Source organism: Stigmatopora argus, chromosome 8 (assembly GCF_051989625.1).
Source record: "Stigmatopora argus isolate UIUO_Sarg chromosome 8, RoL_Sarg_1.0, whole genome shotgun sequence".
Taxonomy (NCBI): Eukaryota; Metazoa; Chordata; class Actinopteri; order Syngnathiformes; family Syngnathidae; genus Stigmatopora; species Stigmatopora argus.
Genome location: NC_135394.1, coordinates 8931722 through 8943006, shown reverse-complemented (window position 1 = coordinate 8943006; position 11285 = coordinate 8931722). Strand labels below are relative to the sequence as shown.

Genomic DNA, 11285 nt, shown 5'->3' with positions numbered 1-11285 from the left:
TGTGTACATTTAAAAAAATTTATTATGACATAGAAAAAGCATTTTTAAATCAGTTTTGCCTTCATCAATTTTCATATGGACGAAGAAACTCCAGGTGGAATTCTGGAAAACAAAAAAGGGTCAAGGCACAAAGTTCAGTAAAAAAAAACATTCAAAGATCTTACCTTTTATTTTGAAAAAGTTTGGAGATAGGTTCTGGCGTAACCCCCAGCACCGAGAAATGAGGGGGTGCATCAGCCTATCTGTACATAGGCAGGAAACCTTGTCTCCCTTGGGTGGAATTCTGGAAAACAAAAAAAGGGGTCAATACACCAAGTTAAATAAAAAAACATTCACAAGGTCTTACCTTTTATTTTGAAAAAGTTTGGAGATAGGTTCTGGCGTAACCCCCAGCACCGAGAAATGAGGGGGTGCATCAGCCTATCTGTACATAGGCAGGAAACCTTGTCTCCCTTGGGTGGAATTCTGGAAAACAAAAAAAGGGGTCAATACACCAAGTTAAATAAAAAAACATTCACAAGGTCTTACCTTTTATTTTGAAAAAGTTTGGAGATAGGTTCTGGCGTAACCCCCAGCACCGAGAAATGAGGGGGTGCATCAGCCTATCTGTACATAGGCAGGAAACCTTGTCTCCCTTGGGTGGAATTCTGGAAAACAAAAAAAGGGGTCAATACACCAAGTTAAATAAAAAAACATTCACAAGGTCTTACCTTTTATTTTGAAAAAGTTTGGAGATAGGTTCTGGCGTAACCCCCAGCACCGAGAAATGAGGGGGTGCGTCAGCCTATCTGTACATAGGCAGGAAACCTTGTCCTCCTTGGGTGGAACTCTGGAAAACAAAAAGGGGTCAAGGCACAATAGATTAAGTAACATAAAAAAGAAATACAGACTAGGGCCTAATTAAGTCAAATTTAACAAAAAAAACTCCTACATTTGGCTTTTTTCTTCTATAAAACATCAAAAGGGTACCCATTATTCAGACACTGCAAAAGACAATATTAGACATACTCCTGATGGTCTGGTTTTCTTTGTCTGCTGCAGAGCGACAAAAAATGATCCGAGTCTTTAAAGGCCCCTATCCAGTCTATTTTTCATGTTTTCCTCCACAAACAAATAATCAGGATCTTGATGTGGTGGGAAATATAGAAAACACACTGGACAGGGGCCCACAAATTACATGAAAATAATTAATAAAATAAATCCTACTTCTGCCTTCAGTTTTTCAATCAATTATTTCAAATCTATTCATTCTTAAAAATGTTTAAATGATACCTGCACTATTGTTGAATAAATGTCTCACTGAGGTCTTTAAGAAAGTTAAAGTTAGTTGTAATCTATTCAAGTGCACAGTTCCACTACATGGCAGAATTTTTTTGTACCAATTACCAATTGTCATACGCAGTTATCTGGGTATGAAGACAATTAGGCTTTTGTCAAGTCAATGATGACAAAGCCTATGTTCGATTATTATTTGTAAGTTCAGAAAGATGTGAAACTCAAGCGGAAGCTACTACTACACTTGCCACTATGGTATTTTTTTTAATTGAATTCAATAGGGATGACCCTACTTTATAGTTTTTCATCTATCGCAGCCATGTCTGGTGTACATTAACCGCGATAATCGAGGGATTACTGTGTATTCCTTACACGTCCACTAATGGCATTTGTGTGGGTGACTTATCCACAGGTTTTTGCTATTAAAAAACACCAAGCTAGTTAGTGTTTTCATTCAAAATTTTAATGTATCATGATGAAATCGAGCCAATTGCGCAAAGCCTTGAATACTGAACGCTGACGTTTAAATATTACACGGATAGAGAAAATCGAAACTTTTTAAAAATTACTCACCATGTTATGCCGTCGACAAGATGCCCCTTTCTGGTCGTTTTGGCCACATTCTTGATGTTTCCCAGCAGTCTGTGCTCGTTGAGGGACTGAAACACACAATGGAATGATTTCTTTTTAAACAAAGAGCGATCGGTAACGCAATGTAGCCAATTTGTTTGCAAACATTTTGCCGTCTGCACACACATGGGGCTACATCACGTCAACGAATCATGCTCTTATCACTCTTAAGACGAGAACTGGGACTTCGAAATCCCCAAATGACAACGTACCGAATGTGCTGCATCGTCCTGTGAGAAGTTTGTCAGGCTTTCTTCGGCAAATCGTCACTTTTGAGCTGCTCTGCAGTGCACGCCCGTGTTGCCTCCTGGCTCATCAGCCATTTTGGGGTTTGACGTCGGCAATTTGAACTGTGACCTCGGCCACGCCTATTAAAAATAGACACACACAAAATATAAATTGTTTTCATAATAACGTGCGTTAGTCAGTGTGTGTGTGTGGAGGGGGGGCTTTAAATGCTTTTTGGTTGGACTTTAATACTTAAAAAAATGTTTTCATAATAAACATGCATTAGTCAGTGGGTGGGGCGGGGGCGGGGCTGTAAATACGTGTTGATTGGGCTTTCATACTTGAAAAAATACATTGTTTTCATCATAACGTGCATTAGTCAGTGGGGGGAGCTGTAAATACTTTTTGGTTGGGCTTTAATCCTTTAAAATATACAGTATTGCACATTATGAACATTGTGATGACATGTACTATAGTGTTTTTTACTTCTAGACATTTAAATGATACTTGGCAGTGGTGTGCCGTCAGGGTCTTCAAGGCCTTCTCTGCTGGCCTAAGAAATATCTGAATCACAGAATAGAAAAGAAGGAAGAAATAAAGGAGGGTGGATATTGTGTACAGGTAAAAAGGATTTTGGTGACTAAAATATGGCTATATTCCTAAATAATATTTCAATTGTGTGAGGTTATTATTGATGATTATTTTATGTGTCGGAAGCTGTACCTGCAGTAGAGGTTTTATAGTCATTATATATATATATAATTATATATAATTATATTATATATATATATATATATATATATATATATATATATATATATATATTTATATATCATTATTATATATATATATATATATATATATATATATATATAACTGCGGTCTGTTATGACTTGCTTAGCCTGAGACAAACAGCAAAATAGATGGAAATATAGTGTCATTTTATACTTGCAGGTTCTGAATGCTGAGTGTCCAAATCGCACGTCTACCCGTCCTGTCCTCCAGGTTGGATCGGGACCGAGTGGAAGGCGCTTGGCAGAGGTGACGCTGAGGGGGTCACCGTCTGCTGTTGCCGCGGGAGACTGAAATTGTGTATCTAATGATGTGGCCATTTAGCAGTAGGCAAGTGAAATCAAATAGCTTGATTGGCATCGACCTGTTTCACATTTGAGACTGCATGTGGCTTTTAGTGCTCATTTTGTGCAGTTCATGCTTGATTATAATATTTAGTACTTCAAAGTTTTCCACTGGAGTAAACGATGCTGGATTATGTTAACTATTTTACTTTTTTTGCAAAGAAAACAAGAGCAAGTAACTTTTTGAGCCCCACCTCAGGAACATCCAATAAAGTGACATAGCATCCAGGACAATGATACTCTTGGAAATTACACCCAAGGATGAACCAGACTTATGCAAGTCAATCACTTGAATTTTCTTCCTTTTTTTGTGAAAACCATATTGGCTAATGCCCACCTGAAAATAAAAAAAACAGCCATACAAAAACAGTTTACAAAAACGTGTGCATTCCAGTTTATTTTATATCAAATCTCCCTCCCCACAACCCCGCCATAATCAAACTTTTGTCGTACAAATTAAAACTCGGGCGTTTTAACATGCGTTACAGACACACTCACACAAAAACGTGTGATGGCAGATTGTGAATCGTCAGAAAAAAAAAAATCCCACTGACAGTAAAACTTGCACAAGTTCCATATGCCCCTCCCCTTACATCAATACCCCACCCCCTTCTTGACATTAAAAAAGAAAAAGTGATTTCATTTTTTTCCTTTGAAACACATGAGAAAAGCAGTGAGGGCTAGGTTTGTTTTTCTTTAAGTCACTTCAACACACACAAACACGCGTCACAACAGGAAGTTTAGCGGGTGGCGCGGCCTGTGATAAAATGACCGTCCAAATGACTTCCTAGGTCCTCGCCGTGTAAACATTGACCTTTTAAAGCCAACACTCACACACGGTCACTACATTATTGTCGCATATGATGTGATGAGTTGATTGTAGCGGTGGTGGGAGTTACCGGGAGATTAAGGCACTTCGGAACTCCCGATAACTGGGCTACTATTGTGTGTTATTGAGTCAACGCTACATGCATCTTCCTCCATGTGTGGGGGTGTCTGTGAGTGTGTGAGAGAGAGAGTTCAATGGCACCAAAAGGCAAATAAAAGCATGTTGGGGGGTATTTGAGCATTTAGGAGGGCATGCAACTGTGTTGTGGCAGCACAAAAGCAAGTAAAAGCGAGGGAGAGGTAATATTAGCTTTGAGAAGCATTCGCTTTCATGTGTGTATGGCACCAAAAAAAGCAGAGGTAATATTGTTTATGAGCAGTATGTGTTAAAAATGGCGTAAAAGACAACAACAAAAAAAGGCTATGAATGCATGGCACGTCCAAGCACACACGTGTGCGTGTATGTGACATATTGGCGGCGACCTTTAAACCCCGTCCTCATTTTGTTGAGAGTAACCTGCATGAGGAAAGAGGCAGAGGGAAAAAAGGGTAGCGGGTAGTGTTAAAATGAGCGATGAAAATAAAATTGGAAGAAAAAAAACATGAGGAAGCGCGCGGTGTGCGTGGCAAATAAAGTGCATACTGAGACCCCCACGCCCACCCCTGCCCTGTCTCGTCCCCCACTTGTTCCACGCAAGTGCTTGCGGATAAGTGGAGATTTGTGTTTGCATCCAAAGTTTCTTTCAAGGACTTTTAAAACATGGTCTTTGAATAAATGATTACGGTTGAGTGAGTGTGAGGAAAAAAATGGGGGGGAAACGGAAAAAAACGGTAAAATAACCCCCCTCCCCGCTGTAAAAAGACGATCACCAAAGGAGGAAGACTGCTCACTCCCCCTTTAATCCAAACTGCCCTTATAATTCATCTTGTTGGAAGTAATTCAAGAGTTTCTCTCTGTTTTTTTTTGGCATTTTTCTTTTTTCCTCTCTTCCACGTCACGTTGTTGCAATTGGCTTTTTCTGTTGAGTTTTTTTCTTTCAACGTCCCCCGGGCCAGTCAGAGCAGCCCGAGTGATATCGGGGCCGTGTGGTTCTCAGCCCGCGTGCCTTCCACAGGGAGAACAAGGGCTAAGGGTCAAGGTCCTCCAGGTCGCTTTTGGAATCGCCGAGCATCATGGGAGACTCGGACCCCTGTGGTGGAAGAAAATTTGAAGTATATATATTTTTTTAACATAATAGCAGAAAAAAGTGAATTTGCGATAAGTGAAGTCGCCATAATTGTGGGAACTGTATAAGCCACACCCACCAAACTTTCCAAGAAAACGGCTTTCATTTTCACTGGAAAATAAAGTATCGGATTGAAAACGAGGGGAAAAAGTAGTGGCTTAGTCCACAAATTATGCTATGTTTACTGCAATTGCATAGAATACAAGAATAAAATAATCAAAGATATGTCACATTTAAATATAAACTTTTTTTAAACACAAGCAGTCATGAAAAAAAAATCTAAAGCAGTCGTAGCATTAATTTAATGAAATAATAATAATGATAATAATTTTTAAGATGACCACTTTATTGCCAAGGTACACTGTATTAAGTATTTGTCATTTATTAAGGAAAAAAAATAAAAGAAAACAAATTTCATTACCATTTCTTCTTTACTATTCAGATTTTTTTTTAAATTTCTCTGCCTAGAAATGTATTTTTTTCTTAATAATTTTGAATGCATGAAAGCAAAATAATAACATCAATACAAGGATCATAAGGTCATAAAAAACATTGACCTTGTATGCTTGCCATTGATGAGCTTGCAGTCTTTGTGACTGTATTGTCTAACTTGTAACTATGTGTAACTATGCCTTTCCTGTATCTGCATTCTCACCCTTTTGCTACTATCACAATGAAATTTCCCAAATACGGGATGAATAAAGTTATCCAATCCAATGCTGCTGTCAATGGTGACAAAAAAATGGAGTCAGAAAAAGAACAGCGCTGCTCCAAGTCTGTCTAATTGCAATCGTGGGTGGTGGAAAATTGCCAGTCTCATGCTGCCTTCCCACTCGTTCACACAGATGCCATTGGAACATATCGGGCTTACCTGTCGTATGCTGCGTTCGGCGTTCTCGTTGGCGGGGCTTCCGTCGGAGCCGTTGCTGCTGCCCGACTGCTCCTTTTCGTTCAACAAGGCCGTGGCATAGGCTAGCGTATCCTTCATGGATTTAAACACACATTTATTTAGTCACTCTGCCGCCAAACACAGGAAGGAACTCCCTCGCTCCAAATATTCGCCTCTTTTACTTACTTCTCACTCTTCAAATGCAGTCTCAAAACATTTGATTTTACAAATGGCATCTTCTAACGAACCCATTAGTTTCATTTAAAATGAATGACTATTTTCAACATTAAAGACGGACAACATTAACACTACAATTGAATGTATAATATGAACGACATGATTGTCTGATGTAAACATCTGCTGTACCTGCGCAGAAATAGTACGCTGGAAGCTCTTATTGGTGGAGGTCTCGTTTGATACGTTACTTTGCGGCGTCCAGTAATGTTCTGTCATCTGAGGCCAAGTGAAACAAGAGTGATTACCTCATCGTCTTCCAAATATCAACATAAAAAAACAAGTTTGGGTTTCAAAGCCGACCTTCTTCTGGAGCCACAAGACCGCCCAACTCCAGTGTCCAGAAAGGTCCTTGAAGTAATCCTTGGCGGGAGCACACCTGCTGGCACACATGCTGGTTTTGTCTTAAATGTTCACAACAGTGTATGTAAAGAAAAATAACTGTATGTTATTATATAGATTGTGGTTGCCACCCACTTTTGGGCCAATGTGACCAAGAACTTGACACATTGGTAGCAACGTCTGCTGTCCACGTTGTTACTTTGGTGCATTAAAGCTGTGGATGAGATTTATCGTTACTGGACAAATATTTGGAGTTCATAGATGGAATGCAATTAGTAGGGAAAAAAGCAACAGAATTAAACTAAACAAAAAAAAAGACATGCACAACTTCCAAGAAAATAACAGTTGATTTTTTTTATTTACAAAAAAAATCAAATTACCTCTTGACAATAACATTTTAATGACATTTGACTGAATTTCGATACTTTTGCAATAAAAAAAGTAAATAAAAATCTTATTACCTCTTGACAGTAACATTTTATGACATTTAACTGAATTTTGATACTCTTGCAATAAAACACCGTCTTTGCGGTAAATAAAAGTGTCAAGAACCATTTGAGCATTTCAAATATGTCAATAGTGACTCACCCAGCAGGCCTTTCTCTGACTCAAAAGCATACTTGAGCCTTTGTGACTGTAAAGGATCCTCCACTACCTAAAGGAGAACATTAACAAATCAATAATATGTACATGTAATAGTCTGGGTTGCCTGAGGACTCGCCAGAAGCTCCTGCAGCAATTGGAAGATGTTCTTCAACTCGTGAGGTGGCGCCGTCTCCAGTTGAGTCTAACAAGGTACAATCAATCAAAAACTTTATAAAGGCACACCACACCATTGTGTTGTGTGCCGGTTACCTTGAGGAGCTGCAGCACACCGAGAGAGAAAGGCTCATTGCAGTAGGAGCAGTAGGTCACCATGCTGATGAGCGGCGTCAAGGGGCCCGACAACTCGCGCATGGCGAACATCACCTAAATTACCAGAAGGGCCTGGTCATGATGCAACTTTGAAATATTAGCGCACAAATTTTGAAACAAAGCTCGACACCTCGAGAAGGTAGGGTTGTCCCTCAGCGGTGAAAACAGATGCCAAGATGTCCGAGTGGAGGGGGAGGAGCGGTGTGGTGGATGGGAGGCCGCTAACGTGCAGGGTGAAACCTTCCGGCGCTACATCGAAGAAACAGAAGACTGTGAGAAGAAGTGCAACAAAAAAAAGTGGGTCAGGGTAGCGTCTCACAGTGTGTCCGCTGGGTGTCGAGGTCCGAGTGTAGAGTGATGAGTGCCAGCGTGCTGTGGAGCTGGAAAAATTCTCGAGCTTGGGCTGGACTCCACCGGCGGTTCTGAACAGACATGAGGAGGATAAGAATGTAGATCACTGAGGAACCATTTTACGGGCTGCTAATAGCCAGGACAAAAGTGTAAACAAAAAACAAAAAAGATATCTACCTGGTTGTTTTGCCGATTGGGTCCAAGAAGGAAAAGGAGCATTCGACGATAGGCCGAGTGTTTCAACAATAGCTGACATGCTTCACAACCCTGCGGGAACACGTGACAGTATTTTGTTCATGTATAGACTAGTAGAGAGTAGACAAATGACAATAGAGACATGTTTTTGTCACTTTGTCATGTAAGTTATACCCACGCATGTACCAAAAGATTCTAGCAAGGCCCCTGTAATAATGGATATGAATAATTTGAGATACTTGGACTTGATTGGGTAAATTAACATGAGCATTGATAAAAGGTCTGTCCCCATTTTCTCAAAATACAGTTTTTTTAAATCCATTTACATTTTGCTCTACTATTAAACAGGAAAATCAAATATATATGTTCTTTCAATTTATTAAACAATATTATTCCCGCTGGTATGCACATACTAATAAATATCTTGTCTTTCCCTTTAAATCATCAGCTGCTATTGACAGTAAGAAACAAACCAGAGGTGCTTTAAAAATGAACTGTTTTACATCATCACTTACAACACTTAAATGGAGGACATACTGTTCGAATGGTGTTCAAGTTTAATTAACTTACTTTGCGCTATTGATGGCAACAGATCAATAGCTTTTTGTGAGATTTTTTTGAGTTAAATTGCATTCAATGGCACTGAACCATGATCATTAAATCCCAGACATCCCAGCAAAAATGATTTTTTAAAGTAAATTTGCCTTTGTTACCTTCTGAGTGAAGTTACTGAAGAGGGTGAAGTACTGCGCACAGTTTTTCACATTCTCAGGAACGTCCTTATCCAGCAGCGAGAGCAGGGCGTCAGTAAGGCCGTCCAGACCCGGTTCAGCAAAGTGCAGTGCGCTCTCCAGGGTCTTCTCTAGGATGGATGCCACCACCACCCGGACCTCCCTCATGCCGCACTCCAACAGGCAAATCCTACAAGATGAAAATATGTTTTACTATAATGCAAAAGACAGAGATAAACAAAAAAAAGTGTCCATTCCAACCTGGTCATCTCCCGTCCCTCTGGTCCCACCAAGTACTGAATCATCCACTGGCAAGCGGCGCTGCTTTTGGACAGCAACACCTCTACTGTGGCCATCCACTCCTCAGTATCCACGCTGTGTTTGTTAAATCATGACACCTTAATAATCTTGCTTGTGATTATGCTTTATCAATCAATGTTTGTTCATACCGGAGCTTCTTTTTGGTGTGGAGGTAGGTATGGAGGAGGAATTGGACAGCCAGCTGGAGACTCTCTTTGGCCATGGCCTGGTAGTCTGGATGCTTCAATTTGGTCTGGAACAACAAAATGAGGTCACTATTGAACTGCATCTCAATTAATTGTCAAGCGCGTGGTCTTCTTGAATTAAAAAGGCACAACAACACCAACATTTTCAACCTTTTCTCAATAGGAAAAATCATAAAAAGTTGTATTTGTAATTCTGTTCACCATCATAATACCACTAAATGTTTTTAGATACTGGTTCTTTCTGTACTGTAGTTTTAATCAAGAGGAACATAAACCATTGCGTATACTATGCATTTTCAGCCAGGATGTTTAGCAGCGTTGCAATGATATAATTTTTTGTCTCTCGATGCTGATTCCAACATCCATCTGTGTGTTATCATACGATACCAATACTGTACCAATAACACATTTACTGATAAAAAATTGTTAAGCTCAGTTGCCATCCCTAGTTGGAGCATAATTAGATACAATGACTTGAAGTGAAGTCCAGTTTACTTAGAAACCTGAGTACGTATGATGGTCAAATAAATCTAACAACATAAAAGACATACTGCATTGACAGAGGCCAAAGAGAGGGTGAAGTTGAAGTAGTCGCTGTTGTAGACGTCTCTGTTCCTCATGAACTTGAGATTCTCGTCCCTTACCATCTACAGCGGGAATCAAAACAACAGAAGTCAAGTTAGCTTTCCATCCCTGTCGGTAAAATGTTTATTGTAAGCTGGACACCCGCCTGGTAGATGCTGGCGGGCATCTTCTCCACAAACAGGCCTTTCTTCTCGCCTTTGCGGACTAGGCGGGTGAGCAGGGTGAGGCGGTCGTTGTTAGCCCTAGGGGGACGTGGGGACGACTGTGGCGAGACATCAGGGGAGGAGGGTGCAGATCTAGAAAATATAGGTAATGAATTGAATGAACCTTATTTGCACTATTTCAGAACAACAACTGACGCTCGCTCACAGTGTGAGGTCCTCCGCTTCCTGCCTCATGATGCTGACTCGGCTTTTTTTGGGCTGGACAGGTGAGTTTTTCTCACTTATCTTTTGATAAAACAACATGTAGGCATTCCAGTATCTCCTCCTCACATCGGGGTAAGGGTTGGCTGCAGAAAAACACAGAGCCACAGAAATCTAGACTTTGCAGATGCCTTTTCTGTAGATCGAAATATTTTCTGCATATGTTACTCACACTGATCGTAAACTTTCGGCCTATACTCCCCACCGAAGCACTCGTACTCTAAAGTTTCGTCGTTCATGTCGAACTCTTCCACCATGTTGTCGTTGAACTTGTACCAACGTCCACGTGAGCTACCACTGCAGACAAACAATATCAAATATGCATAAAAATGCTTTGGCCAAGTATGAAGAGTCTCTCTCTTACCGTCTATCTTTAATAAAGGAGTAGTAGTGGCCTGCATGTGCCTGCCCGCTGTGGACCACCACGCCCACCAGCTCGTAGTTTTCTGAAATGGTGACTTTTTTCCTGGGGGAACCTCCGGCCGGAAGGTCGCCTCGTCCCTCGCCGCCCTCCCCGCTGCAGTCCTGACGTGCCATGCCAGACACAGTGTATGGCTCCATGTTAAGCACCCAAGGGAACTGCAAACGCAGAAAATTGTCATCCCTTTTATGCCGACACGTTCCCAAAAAATATCCAAAGGACCACCGTTGAAGCGCACCCGAATCTGTTCGTCGTATTTAATGGAGCGTCCGCTCTCCCAGTCGAAGCCAAAACGCATGAGATGAATGCAGAGAACGCTGGGCAGGGATTTGATGCAAGTCCTCTTCACGGTGGTTCTCTGTACACGT

The 11285-nt window shown here is 40.7% G+C and overlaps 1 protein-coding gene and 1 long non-coding RNA gene across 4 annotated transcripts in view; both read right to left on the bottom strand.

The window, feature by feature from the left end:
- Positions 1–3: 3 nt before the first annotated feature.
- Positions 4–2348, bottom strand: LOC144079095 (uncharacterized). Of its 2 annotated transcripts, XR_013301416.1 has the most exons (7): positions 2118–2348; positions 1849–1934; positions 711–829; positions 529–647; positions 347–465; positions 165–283; positions 4–102 (listed from the first exon to the last, which is right to left on the bottom strand). It is a non-coding gene; the product is annotated as an uncharacterized LOC144079095 (long non-coding RNA). The 2 variants fall into 2 exon arrangements; XR_013301417.1 differs by lacking the exon at positions 711–829 and having other exon boundaries at positions 2118–2346.
- Positions 2349–3639: 1291 nt separating this feature from the next.
- The window catches only part of usp24 (ubiquitin specific peptidase 24), a 30941-nt gene continuing 23295 nt past the window's right edge, over positions 3640–11285 (bottom strand). Inside the window, exons 48-67 of one of the 2 annotated variants that reach the window (XM_077607061.1) lie at positions 11156–11275; positions 10861–11075; positions 10669–10793; positions 10441–10582; positions 10217–10367; positions 10038–10133; positions 9430–9533; positions 9242–9355; positions 8963–9170; positions 8232–8321; positions 8023–8125; positions 7834–7952; positions 7644–7757; positions 7510–7575; positions 7377–7443; positions 6924–7002; positions 6750–6825; positions 6579–6665; positions 6195–6305; positions 3640–5287 (exon numbers count right to left, since the gene is read on the bottom strand). In XM_077607061.1, the coding sequence (XP_077463187.1) occupies positions 5225–5287; positions 6195–6305; positions 6579–6665; positions 6750–6825; positions 6924–7002; positions 7377–7443; positions 7510–7575; positions 7644–7757; positions 7834–7952; positions 8023–8125; positions 8232–8321; positions 8963–9170; positions 9242–9355; positions 9430–9533; positions 10038–10133; positions 10217–10367; positions 10441–10582; positions 10669–10793; positions 10861–11075; positions 11156–11275 (2250 nt within the window). In that variant the 3' untranslated portion in view covers positions 3640–5224. Of the gene's footprint in view, positions 5288–6194; positions 6306–6578; positions 6666–6749; positions 6826–6919; positions 7003–7376; positions 7576–7643; positions 7758–7833; positions 7953–8022; positions 8126–8231; positions 8322–8962; positions 9171–9241; positions 9356–9429; positions 9534–10037; positions 10134–10216; positions 10368–10440; positions 10583–10668; positions 10794–10860; positions 11076–11155; positions 11276–11285 lie in introns of those variants that run through there. The other variant, XR_013301301.1, reaches the window with a different exon arrangement.